Source organism: Glycine max, chromosome 18 (assembly GCF_000004515.6).
Source record: "Glycine max cultivar Williams 82 chromosome 18, Glycine_max_v4.0, whole genome shotgun sequence".
Taxonomy (NCBI): domain Eukaryota; kingdom Viridiplantae; phylum Streptophyta; class Magnoliopsida; order Fabales; family Fabaceae; genus Glycine; species Glycine max.
The window spans coordinates 1220102-1239569 of NC_038254.2; the positions used below are offsets into that span (position 1 = coordinate 1220102).

Consider the following 19468-nt stretch of genomic DNA (forward strand, 5'->3'; position numbering starts at 1 on the left):
GATCAACATATGTAACGTATGCACTATGATATGAACCCAAGTTAAGGTAACAATGGAATCAAAAGAGCCAAACCATAACTAAATTTCACATTCGCAAATTCAAATGCTTTCACCAAATCAAAGTTGGTGACCCAAATAAGCAAAGGTGCAATTCCTGCTCTATTTGAATGGGAAGTTAGAAACAGTGAAATGCCAAGGAAAATGACACAGGAACCAAACTCAAACATTTAAAAGAAAAATGTTGCTACAGTTAAGCCAATATGGTATAAAGTACATCAAATATTTTCACAATGATCAACATATGCAGCAACTTGTATTTTTAATTTTTAATCAAATATATCAAGGTGCACATGAGCTAAGTGAATTAATATGTAAGGTATGCACTATGATATGAACCTGAGTTAAGGTAAAAAAAAAAAAAAAAGAATAAAAAAGAGTCAAACCATAACTGAATTTCACATACGCAAATTCAAATGCTTCTTTCACCAAATCAGGTTGCAAATTCTAGCATAACTGTGTCCTGCTCAAACACAGCATCATCATCTCAGAGTCAAAACAATTATTTCATTTTAAAAGAACAAAAGCACTACCACCACCACCACTACTAATGAACAAAAGCCAGTGAAAGAAACCCTTCAAACCATTTTCTATTATCCTCAAATGAGTTAATAACAGCCACTACCTAGTAGAGCCACTAGCAGACCTCATGCTAGACCAGGGAAACTTAGCATTGGAAGCGCCCTCGGGCCGGCCCAAACGGCCATGCTTTTGAGGCCTGAAGGGTGGTTGGGCCTCCTTGCGGTCATGGAGCCAGTGGTGGTGGGCCTCGGTGTGGGCCTCGTGGTCCTGAACGAGGCTGGACTTGGCTTGCTTATTGATCCTCTTCTTGTCCTCATCGATGATTCGGATCGGGTAGAGATCCGGGGAAATGGAGAGAGGGGTTTTGAGGGTGACGTAGGCTTTTTTGTAGTCGGGTTTTGCAATCAACAAGCCACCACGCTTCTTCTTCTTGCCCTCCATGTTGAGCGTTCGGACCTTATCGACATCGAAGCCGTAGAGGGATTGAAGGACGCGCTTGATCTCGATCTTCGTGGCCGAAGGAATGGTCTTGAGAGCGATTTCGTGGATGTTGGTGAAGCTGTTCGGCATCAGAAGCTTTATGGGGAGGTTCGCGAACTGCACCACTCTTCTTCCCAATCTGCTTCCCATAGCTTCAACTCCGCTCAAGGTTTTTCGCCTCTGTTCTTTTACCCTGACCTCAAATACCCGAATTTCCTTTAAGGCCCAGTTTGTAATGTCTCCTAGGCCCGTCTTATGGTTCGGGTTACATGCGTTCTAGATTGGGCTTGGGTTTCATTGGTCTGAGTTCTTCTTTTCTTTGAAGAAAAATTAAAACAAATAAAACAAACCTCTTGTTTTTACGAAGAAGAAAAAAAAAACTAACGTCAATTTTATCCGGATGTTGAATTTATGAAAATTATTTTATAATAAAATTATAATATTTAAGAATCAATTTAATATTAAATTATATTTTTTTAGGATTTATTTATAATTAAGTAGTAAAATTTAAAAATCAATATCAGTATGTTCTATCGTCACATTTTTTATATATTTAAAAATTAAATCATAATTTTTATTTTTTAAGGATTAAATTATTATTAATTTATGCATTGAGGGACTAAAATAATTATTTATCTATAAAAATATCAATGTTTTTCATTTAACTTTCTTTTGTATCTAACTATTCATAGAATTATCTTCCTATCTCTCTCCCCTTTTATTTTCTTTTTTTTTCTTTCACTTTTTTTTCTTATTTAAATGTATCATCGACTATGACTATATTGGACAACACTAACTAAAAATTAAAAAATTAACTGATAGAAAATATCAAAAAAGAAACCTATTAAATATTCAAGGAAAAAAGGTAATAAAAAATAAACTAAAAACTACAAAAAAAAATTTGTTTACCAAATAATTAAATAAATTGTTTAATTAGTAAAAAAAAATAAAAATTAGTTGAAACATCTTGTGAAACATACTCATATATTTGACAAAACTAGCTGGTAGTGAAAAGTTAAAATTTGGGTAGAAATTAATTTATATTTGATAAAAGTAGTTAGAAGTTAAATAAAAAATTAATTTATTAAATTATAAGTGTTCGATAAAATTATATAAAGTACCATAAAAATATAAAATGACATAAATTCAATATCATGATTTACTTAAAAAGAATAAAAAATATAAAAAGTCAAAAGTTAAAATATAACATTTTAAAAAATATTACTTAAAGTAGAGTTTTAAAAACTATTAAAAAAAATATTTACCAAATAATCAAACAAATTTTCTAATTAATAAAAAAATAAAAATCAACTAAAATGTTTTGTGTAACTTACCCTTACCTAAAAAAAGCCAATATGTGTACCTTACATTGTTTAATTTTTTAAGACAACAAAATCATATTCTATCCATTAATAAAGAATTGTGAATACAACGAAGAATTATATTGAAAATATTTTTAGTATCAAAATAGATTGAATTTCTAGCTTAAAGTGTACAGGAGAGATACAATCTCATGATATCTTTGATTTGATTAAAAATCAATCCATACTCATACAAATCTTCCTCATTGTTGAGAATATGATCGATGATCAATAATAACATTGAATAAATTCTGGTTAATCAGCCAAATTAACGATTGACGAAGGATGGCATTGGCTCCACCCTCTGTTTTTGCTCTGCGTATTGTTATTGACCTGAAGATTGAGATCTATATGACTATATGTGTATGCCACCCCCTTTGCTGCTGTGGACCCACGATGCAAATGGTGTTATTTTAAAACTACTAGCATGTTATTAATGATATATTAATCATATCATTTAAAAATTAATATCTCTAATGTTAATTTATAATTTTCTTAATGGAATAATTACCTTCCATCCCAGGTATTAGGCTATTAGCCCCTCTCTTCAGCCCACTAAATTTGACCAGGACTAAAAAGCAGGGGACAGCCTAAAAGGAATCCGGAGTGGAATCTGGTGCTAACAAGAACCCTAGTAGAAGATTCTTTCATCCATCACTTATAAAAAGAAAAAAAAATGCTTAAATGAATGCTGAAAAAGAAAAAAAGGAACATACGAGAGAATCTTCTGACAACATGCGAGAAACAATAATAATAAATAGTAAATAAAATTAAAAAAGGAAAAAAAAATGGTCATTCACTGATTCACGTGACTAAATAAATACTGAAACCTATCACTTTACCCTCAGTTCTGTTGTTGTGTTGTGTTGTGTGTCTTCCCTTGGTGTTCCAGTTTTTATTTGCAGCCGCCATGTGCGGAATCCTCGCAGTGTTGGGTTGCGTCGACAACTCTCAGACCAAGCGCGCTCGCATCATCGAATTGTCTCGCAGGTCACACACATTTCTAATTTCTTTATCTCTCTGCTTCGGTTTACCATTTTTTATATTTATGTTACTCATCATTTGTGCTTTCACTTTATGCAACCAAAAAAAAAAAAAGATAACTTTTTTTTCCCCATTTTATTTATTTTCTTGGTTTAGTAAATTATATTTTGCTGCTTTTGAAGAATTAATTTTTTTTATTCTGAATTGTGTGTGGTTGTGATTGACTTGAAAAACGTAGGTTGCGGCATAGAGGTCCTGATTGGAGTGGCATACATTGCTATGAGGATTGTTACCTTGCTCATCAACGCCTTGCTATTGTTGACCCTACTTCGGGGGATCAACCTTTGTACAACGAAGACAAAACTGTTATTGTCACTGTACGTATCTTTGTGCCACTATAAAATAATATATGTGCATTTTTTGGGGGAATATTCATTTTATTAGACTACGTATCGTTTTTTCTTTTCTGGAAAGGGTTAAAGAGGAGCACTTGCATGGATGCTAATTTACATGCTTATAGTCTCTAGTTTGGTCTGTTACTTAGCCTGAGAACCTAGCCAAATATGATATTTATGAAGTATTAGACCAAAAGCCTGACTCTTGCATTGTTGAACATCGATGAGAATGCTTATCAAAAGGCATTTGAATGCGCTATGCCGTCTTTTTAATTTTTGGATATCTCTTATTGTATTGTTTTCACACTTAAATTTTTATGATATATACTGAACTAGTTTCTAGATATTTGGTTATCTCATACCAGATATTTCCTTGTTGAAACTGTGCCAATGTTAGGTAAATGGGGAGATATACAATCACAAGCAATTGAGGCAGAAACTGAGTTCCCATCAATTTCGAACTGGTAGTGATTGTGAAGTGATTGCCCATCTTGTAAGTGTTTGTGAATCAGTTAGATTTGGTAATCAATTCACTGTTTTCCCATAAATTATTAAACTTGTTTTTTTATTGTAATTATCATGTCAGTATGAAGAACATGGAGAAGAATTTGTTAATATGCTGGATGGGATGTTTGCCTTTATTCTTCTTGATACTAGGGATAAAAGTTTTATTGCTGCTCGTGATGCTATTGGCATTACCCCTCTATACTTGGGCTGGGGTCATGATGGTATGTGGCTTTTGTTATAACTTTTTACTATTTCACTTCAATCTGAATGCTGTCTCAGCCTCTCAAATAGAGCTAGCTATTGTTCAATTTAAGTAAATCCAAGTGAATGTGGATATGCTTAACTGTATTTTTCAATAAAGTGAGATAAATGCGTGCCATCCCAGTGGCTCCAAATCTTCAACAACTCAGCTTTTGTAAGAACTCCTACAGAAATCTGAGTTTCAACTCATTACATTTTTTTATACAGGTTTATATATACTTGTATTTTTATAGTATAAATAACACTATCAAGAAATTTGATGTTGTTTACCCTCATTTGCACAGCACTTGAATTTTCTTAGCTCAAGGGAAGTACTAAAAATTGACCCCACCCGTTGTGCTACAACAACAACAACAACAACAACGCCTTATCCTACTAGGTGGGGTCGGCTACATGGATCAACTTCCGCCATAATGTTCTATCAAGTACCATACTTCTATCCAAACCATTAATTTCGAGATCCTTTTTGATAACCTCTCTTATAGTCTTTTTGGGTCTTCCTCTGCCTCGAATTGTTTGTCTTCTCTCCATCTGGTCTACTCTCCTCACTACAGAGTCTACCGGTCTTCTCTCTACATGCCCAAACCACCTAAGTCTATTTTCCACCATCTTCTCTACAATAGGCGCTACTCCAACCCTCTCTCTAATAGCTTCGTTTCTAATTTTATCCTGTCGAGTCTTACCACACATCCACCGCAACATCCTCATCTCCGCTACACCTACTTTATTCTCATGTTGACTCTTGACCGCCCAACATTCTGTTCCGTACAAAATCGCCGGTCTTACCGCAGTCCGATAAAACTTTCCCTTTAGCTTGATCGGTACCTTTGCATCACATAACACCCCCGATGCTTTTCTCCATTTCATCCATCCTGCTTGAATGCGATGATTCACATCCCCTTCAATTTACCCATCATCCTGTATTACAGACCCAAGATATTTAAACCGTGTGACTTGAGGGATAATATGGTCTCCTATTTTCACCTCTGAGTTAGAAACCCTCCTTCTTTTGTTGAACTTACATTCCATATACTCCGATTTGCTTCTGCTTAGGCGAAAGCCATGTGTTTCTAGAGCTCGTCTCCAAGTTTCCAACCTCTCATTAATATGACTTTATTATATCCTCTGGTGCTTCTTACTTTTTGGAACATATTCTAGTTTTTCCATGGCAAGTAAATGAAGCATCTCTTTCTCTCCCTCACATACACACTCGTCTTGTTTATTCTGAACTTGAATAATTTTTTGATAGAAAATTTATATTGGCTTATTTACTTGGATATACATGTCTTCTTTTCTGTAACTTGGCATGATTGTTCTTTTCTATTTTTAATCACATGAACGGATCAGATATGTTATCTATGGAGGGGCTGGTTTATTTGCAGGATCAACATGGTTTGCATCTGAAATGAAAGCTCTGAGTGATGATTGTGAGAGATTCATATCTTTTCCTCCAGGGCATATCTATTCCAGCAAACAGGGTATCAATAATGTCATTTATTCTATTCTCTGTTTATGACTCTTGTAATTCCCATGTTTTTTGCATTTCAGATATTGTAACACTACATGTTGTTAAAATTTGCTATATTTGCAGGAGGATTAAGAAGGTGGTACAATCCACCATGGTTTTCAGAGGATATTCCATCAACTCCCTATGATCCAACCCTTTTGCGTGAGACCTTCGAGAGGGTATAAGCTACTGTTGTGTTATTTTCTATTTTCAACTCTTAGATGATTCTTCTCATTTCTGAAAAATCAGTTCTACTGCATTTGTTTGACAACTGATTCAGACTTTTAGCAGCTCTACGCAAAACTTTGAATGGTCAAAACCACCCTTTCATGTTTTATCTATGTCTGTTATACTTATCATTTTTGCATGAGACTATAACCATTAAATTTCCTTCGGTAACAGCTCAAGTGGAAGTCACTTGACACTAATTTTAGCAAAAATGCATGCTGTAACCAGGGGTTAGAAAACCAAAATGCACCCCGGAATAAAACTTAGGACCCTTCTGAGGAAAGTATACTTAACAATCTCTGCATCATCACCATCTATTGAATCTGACGTCCAAGTATAGAACTGGCAAGATCTATGTTGTAGAAGATGTATGGCTTGCATGCACTAAATAAGTTGATATGCTACTGATGTGAGGACAACCATAGCTCATAGGTGGGGATGATATTATAATTTGTCAGTTTGTGAAGGAGAATGGTCCTTTTGTTCCTTTTATTTTTAGAGACTCCCTTTGGTGTAATGGAGTCACATACTAACTGATGGCATGGTTGATTATCACAACATCTTTTTTAACGCTTTGCTTGGTTTCACTGTGATATCATTCAGGCTGTAGTTAAGAGAATGATGACTGATGTACCTTTTGGAGTTCTTTTGTCTGGAGGATTGGACTCATCACTTGTTGCTGCAGTGGTCAATCGTTATTTGGCTGAATCTGAATCTGCTCGTCAATGGGGATCACAGTTACATACTTTCTGCATTGGTTTAAAGGTCAGAATGAGTTGTGTTACCCTTCTTCAACGCAAGGAAGCTATTATATTAGATTTTGTATGCTTCATGATCTGACAGTTCCACCATTCAGGGCTCTCCTGACTTGAAAGCTGCAAAAGAGGTAGCAGATTACCTTGGTACTCGTCACCATGAACTTTATTTCACGGTTCAGGTAATCATCTCTCATTCTCTCTTCATTTTATTTTTTTTCAAGTGAGTTCTTTTATTGTCACTCAGAAGTAATTTTTTGTTTTGCTGTATCAGGAAGGTATAGATGCACTTGAAGAAGTCATTTACCATATTGAAACATATGATGTAACGACTATCAGAGCAAGTACTGCAATGTTTCTTATGTCCAGAAAAATTAAAGCCTTGGGAGTGAAAATGGTACTTTCTGGAGAAGGTTCAGATGAAATATTTGGAGGTTACCTGTATTTTCACAAGGCACCTAACAAGAAAGAGTTTCATGAAGAAACATGTCGAAAAGTAATGCAATAATTGTTATGTAATTCTGTTTGATTTAATTTATTTTGCAAAGTTTCATGCGTGCTCAAATCGTTATATTCTCTCTTTATCTCTTCATTCGTTTTGTGCTTTGCTTGTTTATTCAAGTTTTTATGGCTTTGATGATTTGGCAGATTAAAGCTCTTCATCTTTATGACTGCCTGAGAGCCAATAAATCAACTGCAGCATGGGGTGTAGAGGCACGTGTACCATTCTTGGATAAAGAATTTATCAACGTAGCCATGAGTATAGATCCGGAATGGAAAATGGTATTTTACCTTGACTTTTTTCTGTTTTCCTCTTATTATGCTGCATAACTGCTTTAGCTTGTCTTATGATTGGGTTGATTGCATGTGCATCCAGTGGCAGAACTTGGTTATGTGGCACCCCCAAGCTTTTTTCTTTTTTTTAACTTACATATTTATATAATTATTAAAATATTTACTTTTTTAGTTGGTGTTGGATACAATAACTTTTTCATTCATAACTAAACTATGTACCTGCATTGTTGATTTAGATTGTGTACCTTACTGCTAAACAAATTCAAATGTCTTTTCAACTTTCCTTCACTTTAAATGTTCAAGTTTGTTTCTTCTGGTTAATGGTTATCTCGTATGGAGATTCTTCTTGTTTCATCAAGTATAACACCTAGTCTTTAAGGCAAGGCAATAGCCCTAGGTATATGATAGTGCTTATCCAATAAAACAAGTCTATGGACAGTTCTAAAGTTTTTATTATGTAAATTGATTTTACAGCATTATGAAGTTAATCTTGTTGACTTCATTTTTAATCACACTATGAAATGTATGACAAATTGCACAGATAAGGCCTGATCTTGGAAGGATAGAGAAGTGGGTATTACGCAATGCATTTGATGACGATAAGAATCCATATTTACCAAAGGTTTGTATCAACTACTGCATCATGTTTATTTTTGTGTCTTGAAGGATTTCTGAACTAGTTCTCTCTGTATTTTCAGCACATATTGTACAGGCAGAAGGAACAATTCAGTGATGGGGTTGGTTACAGCTGGATTGATGGCTTGAAGGATCACGCAAACAAACAAGTAGGTTTTAACTTGTGACGTTGAACTTCTTTTTTGGATGTAATGCCATAAGTTTTAATTAATTGTACTTTTGTTTTTTTCTTTCAATAAATGACCAGGTCACAGATGCGACGATGATGGCTGCCAATTTTATTTACCCTGAAAACACTCCTACCACAAAAGAAGGATACCTCTACAGGACAATTTTTGAGAAGTTCTTTCCAAAGGTGGATTTTATAGTTTCTTTTTTTAAAAAAGCAATGAATAAATAATATATGCATTTAGTCATCCAATCACATACTATTATATATGAAAATTTTGTTGAATTTTATAATAATTACTTTGAAAATATGACTTCTAATTGATTGGCATTGTAAAAAATTTTACACTGCGAGTGCCTTGCATGCCTATATTTAAACTCAAAAGAATTGGATGTTTTCATGTCATGTGTTGTGTGTGCATCAGAACCTTGCACCTAAGGATAGACTAGCCTTGTAATGTGCTCACAAATTGATTGACTTTTACAAATTCAAATCCTTCCAAACCTCCTTCTGATTATGTTGAACCATTTTGACAGAATGCAGCAAAGGCAACAGTGCCAGGAGGTCCTAGTGTGGCATGCAGTACTGCAAAAGCTGTGGAATGGGATGCAGCATGGTCAAAAAATCTTGATCCTTCTGGTCGTGCCGCACTTGGTATTCATGATGCTGCATATGATGCAGTGGATACCAAAATTGACGAGCCCAAAAATGGAACCCTTTAAGGCCCATAATCGATTGTCAAGAGAAAAAAATGTATGCAACAACTGTCTAGTGGGGATTTAAACTTCTAGTAGGCAAAACTAATGAGAAGTGGGATTGTTTTTATTTTCAGCTCAAATTAATATGTAGGTTTTGAACTGTTTGTGGGTTATTTTAAATAAATATCTATATTTAAATTTTGTAATTAAGTCATTAAATTTTTAAATCATTAGTTGGACCTTTTGATCACATTTCCATTAGAATTTTCTCAAATATAGGGTCCCACTCGAAAATTTTCAATTAATTTAGAGATTATGTTATTAAAAAAATTTTAATCCTTTCTATATTCTTAACCAATAATAATGAATATCAATCGTCGATTCGAGTAATATTAGATTTAATAATCTTAAACAAAGTCTTGTAGATGAAAAAATAATTGAAAAAAAAAATTCCACTAATAATGGTCATTCAAGTTCCTTGACAAAAATTAGTGATCAACAAAAAAAAAATGGATACAGTGTACCTATAACAAAGTGATTTAAAAAAAAGCAATACTAGACCTCATGAAAATAAGAAAAATAAGTTAAATACTGACAATTTTATATTATCTAATCGTAATTCATCATATATAATTAATTTATTAACTTTTATGTTTAAAAGTCATACAAATAGTATTTATAATTGAATAAAAATATAAAATAATTTTACACAACAATAACGTTTAACTCTTAAAAGTTCATATACTTAGTAATAATTCTTTTAAAAGTATTGACATGTTTAAAATTGTTAAATAATACAGGAACTTACAAATTCATTTAGCCTTTATTTTTCAAACTACGTATACGAATTAAGATTAAAGGACTCCACAGCATAGTAAAACTACAGTGTCGGGACGTAAGGTCATAGGGTTATTTCACGTTCTTTCATCATCTGCTTTAAGAATACAAACTTGCTCCACCTTTTATTCTGAACAAAATTGGCAAAAAAAAAAAAACTATATACAGTATATGTGTAGGGACTCCATATATACATGCTTGGTAAATATTTACATATATGTTAGTTGCTTAGTCAGAACATAATTGGATACATAAAATATGTCTCCATTATATTGTCATATGAACTTCGCATTGCTCACTTCACTAGAGGCCAGAGGGAAAGTGACCATTCAATGAAATACCAACTGCAAGCCATTTGAATATTCAGAATCGGCAGACCCCGGGTGCTTCTGTTTTGCTCATTGCAAGTACTTCTTCATATTTTGAAGCATGTACAAAGCCCCATAACTGCATGAATGACACAAATCAATTAACTTGTTCTAAGTCATATACAAAGCATATTTCACAAGTAGCAGGACAAACAAAGGTGGGAGAGGTGTGCAAAGAGAGGGAGGGAGAGAAACTTTGTGTGCACCTCTACTTCCTTCACTTCAAAGTCTTGAGAATTTGCAAGGCAAGGATTCCCATACGTTTCCGAGACTGAACTTGAACCATTCAATCTTCAAGTAGATGTCACAAATTCAGAAGGGGTTAAAAAACAAAAACAAAACTCAAGCTGATCATATTATTGATGGAAGGAAGCCTATAAATATAAGCAGTAAATCATATAAGAACACATAATTATTATGAGAAATAAGAATGATAAATATAGATCATTAGATCAATAATCAAGATTAAAAGATAAATAAAAATGATTCCTTTCAAGAGTTCATATGACTACTAACTTTTAATCTTGATCATTTATATATAGTTATGGTATAGATTCAGAATTATAACATTCTTAAAACGAAAAAAAAAAAATATCATCATGAAAGTAGAGCATCCTTACAGATCACCATCCAAATAAAGCGCAAAATGACCTCCTCCACCAATTGCTATGTAGTCAGTGTTGCACAGTGTGAAAAAGCGGTTTACTCCTGCAAATATTGTGGTTAAGCAAGTCAAGGAAAGCAGCATCTGGAATTCCACACCAAGCCAGATATATTCACTCTATGTAATTGTGTGTGGATCAAATCCTAAGATGGGAGTCACATTATATTCGTGTAACTTTAGCTGTATAGACTGCCGCTCTAGTATCACTTTTCTTTTGCATTTCAAAACTCACGTAAAGCCTCATGCTGGTGCTAAATCCCACACAAACAGAATTACTCCATTGTAACATTTTCTTCGTTCAATTTCTAATATTCTACTAGGGCAACTGTTAAACATGCCAGAAAATTCATCATTTTTAAATGATTCGTAGATAATCAGATGAATAGGAAAGTATCATGGAATTAAAATCGAATCTCATTGGCAAGTTGATCACTTAATGTAGCAGACAAAATTTCGGTGTATCTAAAGAAGAACAAAATCAATCATTCCTTAGGAGATTGATTCTATATGGTTAAAAGATGACATTCCATTCGCTAGATCAGGTGATCTCATGATTATCCAGAAATTTAACCTTTTAATTTAAAAAATAAAATAAGGGATGGGGGTCTGGGTGGTCTATATAGCCAGATTCTGCTACAAAAATAGTATTATACTTTATAAGCTAGTTTCAGCATGTTTTTCAAAATGTGCACCGAACCGAAGGGAAATCTTATGTTATTAACCTGTTATCACCATTCATCACAATAAATCAACTTCAAACAAATTCTCTTCACATTCCCTACAGATAGAAAAATCTAAAGAAGAACAAATAATCTCTGATTTTGATAGCTAGCCAAACTCAGTGTGATTATAACAGCAAAAGAAGAACAAAGTGCAACATTTCAAACAGAAATAATAGATTAAATGTAGATACCTGTTGGACGATATATAACAGGCTGACCAGAGATATTTGTGAAAACAAATGTCTTGTTTGTTCCCTGTACAAAATCTATTGTCAACAACATAAAGTAACAAGCATCACAATTGCAGGAACAGTATCAGCCTATCAGATAATCCATGGGAACATAGGATAAATGACTTTTGGCATGACCTGGTATTTTTTCTTGCTGGATGATCTGAGAGGTGCTTCAACTAAGCTGCCAAATACTGCTCCTTTTTTATCTCCAACAACCTAGAATGGAACATCTGGCAATGAGAACTAATCCAAGATTGGAAAAAGTAGTGGCTGTATAATTTCAATTTCAAGTTACAACTAAGAAAAAACAAGAGGGAGGCAATCCATAATATAGCATGGGAATTACCATGATGTGGTTGTACAATTTGCCAGCTTAAGCTTGTTTAACTAGTAAATAAACAAACTTGGGCAACATAGTGACACCATAAAACCACTGCATGCTACTGTTAATTACAGTATCAAAATTATTTACATAATATTCAAGCACCATTTAGCATTTGACCTTCTTATTTTATTTTTCAATGTAGATCAGACATAGATAAATGCATGCTTAAAATTAATACCAGCTAAAGGATAATTAAGCTGTACTACCAGCAAACTCAATCCAGGCCAAAGCATGCTTCTCCGGTAAAGAGTGGAAAGTGATATACCATGCCTCCAAGTGCTGCAGAACATGTATAATAAGCTTATGATAATAATGATAAAATTATCCATCCATAGCAAGACTAAGAACTTCAGAACAGAATGGACAGAATCTCGTGTCTGACAATGAACAATCATCCATAGAGATACCTGTACAACAACAGCCATTTCCTTCCGTGAATAAGAGGCGGAAGAGAAACATAGAGAACGTTCCGTATACTATCTGAAAGGAGAACTGAAGGTTCAGAAATTTCTGGAAGATCAACCAAAGGCACAGTCACAGGTTCAATTCTCCTCATCTCAACACCACCAGAAACCTTAGAACCATGCCCATCATCCAATTTCATTTCAACATTATCCCTGCGATCCTGATGGCGAAATCCACCAATTCTGCGAATAGCCTTACCAATTGATTGCTTGCTTCTAGAAATCAAACTCTTCCTCCCACCATTTTCCTTCAGCGATGATGAGTCTGGTAAAGGGTTGTGATCAGGTGCAGCAGATTTATTATCATCACTCTGCACGCGTGAGTTTGCATTATCTCCAGTGTCAGAGGAAGACAATAAGGAATAGAGGAACGCAGTGAAGGACGAAGTATCAGGCCCATCAACTAAACCACGGTTACCCTCTTCATCATTTGTCTCTGATCCACCTACTTGTCCCTGAGACAACAGCAAAATTGCACGGAAAATATTAAACAGTCACCTAAAGTTTACTTTGAAGCCAAAATCTCTTAAAAAAAATAACTTCAAAAAAAGTAAAGAGAAAAGGTAAATCAAACATATTAACATAAGTAGACATGAACCTGTAGTTATAAGGTTGGCTTGGTGGGAAAGGAGAAGGGAGAGGGGAAAAGATCGTAGGTTCGATTTAACCCGCTAACAAAATACCAACAATTAACGATAAAAAAAAAAGTAGACATTAACCTCGTACGAGCTAAGAATGAGGATTGAATTTGATAAATAAATTAATAAATATATTTTATATACGTTAGGGAGACAAGATAACATGGATTAAGAATTAAGAATGAGAGAGAGAACTTACGGAAGGAGGTGTAGGTGTTGGTGTTGGTGGGTGTTGTTTGGAGGTTTTGGGATTGGAAGTGTCGGAATCGGAGATGGGGTTGAGAAGGACAGAAACAAGGTGGGTGGCTTTGTTGCGCAAAGATTGTCTTTTTCCCATTTCTACTTATGGAACTCCAAACCTGCTAACTTCAGAAACATGGGATTTTTTTGTCCTTGTTTCTATGGCACATTTGAGGACAAGATAACTTCAGTGGTGGTGTTCTTTGTGGATGTGTCGCAGCTTTCAGATTCCTGAGCACCCAACCTTGTTGCAGATGCAGATGCTGACCCTGAAAGCCATACAGCTTGACTTGGTGATCACGCCGCCATCACTAATCAATTGTTTTCTATTAAATAATTAGATTGTTTGAAAACACTAATACCGTGTGGACTCCATGGCCCAATGGATAAGGCGCTGGTCTACGGAACCAGAGATTCTGGGTTCGATCCCCAGTGGAGTCGTTTTCTGTTAATGTTTTAATAATTTTTGCTATTTTTACGGGTTTTTACCTTTCATTATATTTAATTTAAGAGTCTTTCGATAGAATGAAATGAAATTTTAAATTTAAATAGATTTAAGGGTTTAGTTTAATACTACTTTTTTAAAAGCTTAATTAATTGTACTTGTTACTCTCAATTTTTTATTCTTTTTGTCAAATTTTATCACAACAAATTAATTTGAGATGTTTTACTTGTAATTTTTAGAAAATTTACAGATTTTATCTTGTTATTTTGTCATTAATAAACATAAAATTTAAAGATAAAATATATTAAAAAAAAGAGTTGAGTGTAAAATTTGTAAAAAAAAATGAAAATACAAAGTATAATTATGTTACCGGTAAAATAATATAAGATTAATTTTATAAATTTGTTAAAAGTAAGGAGTATAAGAAGCTAAATTAATTTATTAAAGATAAAACTTGTCAAAAAAAATAAAAAGTAAGTTGAAGGTTAAAAATATCATTAACCTTTAAATTATTAATTGTTCCAAATATAAAAAAAAGTCAAAGTTAATTTGTTTAAGCATCATGTAGATTTACTTTTGTACCCCTTTTCTTTTTAACTATATACAACCTGAATTTTGTCAATATTTTTGATTTTTTTTCATAAAGATATCAGTGTACGCCACTAAAAGAAATATAAACTCAAAAGAAATTGTCCTTTGCAGCACATTGCTTGCACTAATAGACTTGAAGTGCCCCTTCGTAATCAGATCACATAATCGCCTAATCCCACCCTTCTTAACTACTCAACAAAACATGACACAATTGTAGTTTTCGTAACATTTTTAGCAGCGGTACGAATAGGGATAAATGAACACAAAATCCTCGTCCAAGAGGGGCCGATTTCATGTTTCATCATTCAAATGTAAAGTAAGATTATGCCACGCTCATTGAAAGTTGAAACCTACAATGCTGATAATCGAACACACTGACCCTTCTACTGAAAAACATGGAAGTTCAGACGAATTTATAGAATGCCTAAGTCAAAGGGGGATAAGTTAAAGAAGAATGCTAACAACACATTTTTCAATACATTTTTTTATCTGCTTTCTTTCATTGACTGAAATTCATGTGAGTTTCACTTGTTTGTGGATGAGACTCACATTTTTAGTAAGACTCACGCGAATTTCTATCAATAGAAAGTATGTCAGAAAAAATATATTAGAGAATATATTGCTAGTATTTTTGTAAGTTAAAATTAACTTAAACCAAGGCAATGCTGCTCTCTCCACCAGGGGGTTTCCGGGCACCTCGCACAGGGTCTTTGATTTCTGCCTTTCCATCAGCAAATATGTCACTGCCAGTCATTTCTCTGAGCTTAGCCCTGCTCAGAGGCTTCTCTGCTGAGCCTGGAGGAACATCTCCTTGGAAAATATTATTGCCTGTCAGCTCCGCAAACTTCTGGTTATGTATCTTCTTTGCCGTCTTCTCAACTGGTGCTTCACCAAATAAGATATTACTTTGGCCACCTGCAGGCTACAAATATAAGAAAAGCAAGGTTAAAATGAAAGCCGAGATCAAAAAGGACATGAACTAAGTTGAAAAACATAAAAAGGAACGAACGGGAATCTTGTTTTACAAAAGATTTTGCCATTATTGACTTTATTGTAAAAGCAAAAACAAAAACTTATTTCGGGAAACAAATTTTAAAAAGAATAATACTATTATGGAAACTTTAAAGACAATGAGACAAACTGCTGGCCTTTTTCAATCATGCATGTGCGGTTTAGCATCAAATCAGGCTTATATTTCGGAAAAGAAAAAAAATTATGGAATAAAATTTTAATAAATCCATCCAAATAATTTGGTATTCCTCAAGAGATGCAATTGTATTATGATTATCTTTTAGTACATCCTTTGAGTTATATCTTAAATAAAATTCTTGCCAAAATAAAAGGTCAGAACTGATCTACTTCTGAATTTTGCATTACATGAAAGTACAAGTTAATCATTGGTGAACCCTCAAAGGTCAAAATTCATCACCATGAAGAACCATGTAGATATTACAGTCCCACAATTAGCACAGAAGCTTAGTTCAGTCCACATTGATAACCATTTTATAAGAAGGGATTATACAGTAACAAACAATTCTTTAGCCAATCATATATATGACGATTATTTCATGCCTGGAAGATACTTACATTTGAAACTTTCACTGATGTTCGCAGATTTCTGGGAAGAGGCTCTCCCATGTCTTTACTTTCCTTTGATTCCAAAGTGCGTGCAGCCGCAACTGAACGGGGCAGGATTTCAGGAGGAGGGCCAAATATGTCATTTCCACTGAGCTCCTTGGTCTTGGCATTTGATATTTGCTTCTTACTCTTTGTGTCCGAATCACTTTGCATAGTTCCACTCAGTTCACGCTGCTTTGCTACCTCAGGTATTGAGGTAGGCTTTTTAGGAGAAATGCTTTCGTCGGTGCTGAATGATATCTGACTAATTCCATTCATCGCTTGCTGAGATGCAATGCAACCACAGGGAGGAAAACAAATCAAAACAAGAACATCGTTGTTAGAATGGAGTTTGATTTTACCTTCATGAAATACTCATACAGTCACATACTGAAATACTTGCATAAAATTATCTGTTAGTATACCTGACACATGCGTATGCTTGTTCTGTTATTCAAATTTGCAGAATTGGCTTCTGATGCAGAATCTTCCCCATTGGCAGAAAATATACCACTTCCAGTCATTTCTTTCATTTTATACCCTGAGCATGGTTTGCTGAGAGTGAAAAATGGAAGGATATGTTCAACATTTTTTTATTTAAAAAAGTAAATTGGTATGAATGCAACATCTCCTAGCCCTAATTAATCATAAAATAAAGAGTAGGTCCTGAAGAAATACACACTGCAGCACATGTATATGAAAACCACTTTCTATTAAGGTCCTGTTTGAATAAACTTCTCTATATACACTCATAGGAGAAGAAATAACAAGGTAAAATGAACTAAACTTTTCATATAAGCTAAAATCAACTTATATACTTAACTTTTTTATAGAAACTCTTTCATGTAACTTCTCTGAAAGATAAGCTGCATAAGATGATTTTAGTTTATAAGAAAAGTTGAGTACATTTTAACTTCTTTTTTTTTGTTAAGCTCACCTTTTGTTTTCTTTATATGTGCTTAAGAAGAAAATTATCCAAACAAAGCCTAATTAAAGGTTAATTAACGCACCAAATCACGCATAAACATAGGCTAACAACAAAAAAGTGGAACCACTAATAAGATTACCACAATCAATTAATCAGGCTTAAGGTACGAAAGAAGCATTCCATTTCAAGCTCAAGCACAAATTTAAAATAACTAAATAAATTAAAACGAGCTAGATACTGAACATCACATTTCTCTCAAGCAAATAAGCATCACCTCTCAGAAGACGCCGAAGAAACTAACGAGTTTACCGAAATTACAAATTAAAAAAAAAAAAAAAAAACAGATCGATGGAAGAAAAGAAACAAGTTAAATCAGATCGAAGAAATCGAGAAAAGAAAAGCACTAGTAGATCTGATCTGAGTTGTGAATCTAACAGAGAGTAAGTAAGAAATGAATGTTGTATCGTACCTCTTGGCTAGCGTCTGAGCTTCTTCGTCGGTGAGCTGGCCGCCATGGAGAACCTTGCTGATTCTATCGGAAGGCTGCGATGTGAATGCAGTGTGAGTTAAAAGAGAGAAATGAATGAAAGAGTGTTTGTTTCAATGCTAACCTGGCCAGAGCGGGTGGCGGAGGCGACGGTGGCGGCGGATTCTGGCGGAGGAGTTTCCGACCAAGTGAGGAGATCGGAGGTGTTGGTGTGTGGCTTTCTCACTGGCGTGCCTCTCTGCATTCTGAATGTGAATGTCAAAGTGAGTGAATGAGTGGGAGATAGTATTTGAATTGAATTGAAAATGTGTTTAAATAATCTAAAGATTTGAAAAAGGTTTTGTACTGAGTTTGGACACTACTGTGAAACTCGCTCCTTCGTCGTTATGCTTGAGCTTCACTCATGTCCTTTGATGGCCAATGCAATTTATTAGAACGTGTTATCTCACTCTCTTACTATTCAAACAAAAGGAACTTAACAATTTTAATACTAATATCTTCAGTTGAGATTTGTGATTCAAATTAACCAATTAAAGTTGTCAACGAATGGAAACCCAACACCCTAAGCATTTTTTCATCTTTGTGACACTTGTATAAAGGAGGTGTATTTTTTGTCTTCTTATTCTCTAGTTCAAGAATTATTTTTTTATAATATTTGAACGATTTAATTTTAATTTTAATATATTAATTATTTATGTCTAATTAATGGTTCACATACTAGGATATGTACGTGAGAGTGTTTGTTAATTTATTTTGAATGAAATTAATTATAAAAATAAATATAATTAAAATTTATTTTGAAGTGAGATAGGTTATGTTTGATGTTTTTATTTTAAAAATAAGATATCAGTAGAATTTAGTATATTTTTTATACTCAAGGTAAAAGTTATTTAAAATTATTTTCTCATAATTAGTTTTAGATCTAATTTTCCTTTAAAAAAAATAGATCTAATTTTTAAATATGTGGACATCTATTTAAAATCACGTTAATCAATATTTTAACATAATTTTGAATTATCCAACGGGAATCTAAAATACAGGTGAGTGTTCCTAAAAATTTGTTTCGTTACGATGTTCTATAACAGCAAGGCCAATCTCATTTTTCTGGGTTCAAAATCTTAATGTCGTGTTCACTTCAAAATATAAATAAATGTAAAAGTTCAAGTTTGGTAACGTAAGCCAAGTTTCATTTAAATATTGTTCTGAGGGTTATGGTTCATATGATAGGAAAGGTTCTAAAAGTGGATGAATCATGCATACATATAGAGAAGCTACATGTCATCCACTTTTAATAATGATACTTGATCGCATCAACAATAAGTGGTACTATCAGTAGCTGTTTAATTACTTCTTACGATGATAGAGCTTGATACATGTCATTTTATCTTTCCATATTGCAGAAAGTTTACCTACCAATATATATTATATAGTAGCTAACGATAATTCTGAGTATTCTTAATTTTCTCTTTCTGACAATAAAAAATATAATTATGT

General features: G+C 33.8%; 4 protein-coding genes and 1 non-coding gene across 7 annotated transcripts; 2 read left to right on the forward strand and 3 right to left on the reverse strand.

Annotated features, from left to right (window-relative positions):
- Positions 1–453: 453 nt before the first annotated feature.
- Positions 454–1291, reverse strand: LOC100800404 (uncharacterized). The gene has a single exon (XM_003552010.4). The coding sequence runs from the start codon at positions 1207–1209 to the stop codon at positions 679–681; it is 531 nt and encodes a 176-aa protein (XP_003552058.1). The 5' UTR covers positions 1210–1291; the 3' UTR covers positions 454–678.
- Positions 1292–3274: 1983 nt separating this feature from the next.
- LOC732660 (asparagine synthetase [glutamine-hydrolyzing] 3) lies at positions 3275–9561 on the forward strand. Its single transcript, NM_001251630.1, has 14 exons — positions 3275–3410; positions 3643–3781; positions 4197–4292; positions 4386–4527; positions 5950–6045; positions 6159–6253; positions 6906–7067; positions 7159–7239; positions 7332–7553; positions 7706–7840; positions 8394–8474; positions 8551–8637; positions 8736–8843; positions 9194–9561. The coding sequence occupies exons 1-14, from the start codon at positions 3331–3333 to the stop codon at positions 9377–9379; spliced, it is 1710 nt and encodes a 569-aa protein (NP_001238559.1). The 5' UTR covers positions 3275–3330; the 3' UTR covers positions 9380–9561.
- Positions 9562–10355: 794 nt separating this feature from the next.
- Positions 10356–14205, reverse strand: LOC100804124 (oxidation resistance protein 1). The gene is made up of 8 exons (XM_003552017.4): positions 13866–14205; positions 12972–13483; positions 12771–12843; positions 12315–12395; positions 12138–12201; positions 11181–11268; positions 10767–10851; positions 10356–10639 (listed from the first exon to the last, which is right to left on the reverse strand). Exons 1-8 carry the CDS (start codon positions 14001–14003, stop codon positions 10556–10558), a joined length of 1125 nt encoding a protein of 374 aa, XP_003552065.1. The 5' UTR covers positions 14004–14205; the 3' UTR covers positions 10356–10555.
- A 69-nt stretch (positions 14206–14274) lies between these two features.
- On the forward strand, positions 14275–14347 carry TRNAR-ACG (transfer RNA arginine (anticodon ACG)). Its single transcript has one exon. It is a non-coding gene; the product is annotated as a tRNA-Arg (tRNA).
- Positions 14348–15199: 852 nt separating this feature from the next.
- On the reverse strand, positions 15200–18561 carry LOC100804656 (uncharacterized). 3 transcript variants are annotated; one of them, XM_006601873.4, is made up of 6 exons: positions 18321–18561; positions 18099–18219; positions 17957–18030; positions 16985–17114; positions 16530–16844; positions 15200–15864 (listed from the first exon to the last, which is right to left on the reverse strand). In XM_006601873.4, exons 2-6 carry the CDS (start codon positions 18216–18218, stop codon positions 15592–15594), a joined length of 912 nt encoding a protein of 303 aa, XP_006601936.1. In that variant the 5' UTR covers position 18219; positions 18321–18561; the 3' UTR covers positions 15200–15591. The 3 variants fall into 3 exon arrangements, with proteins under 3 accessions (XP_006601936.1, XP_006601937.1, XP_003552066.1); XM_006601874.4 differs by having other exon boundaries at positions 18337–18538; XM_003552018.5 differs by having other exon boundaries at positions 18099–18424.
- Between the last annotated feature and the right edge of the window lie 907 nt (positions 18562–19468).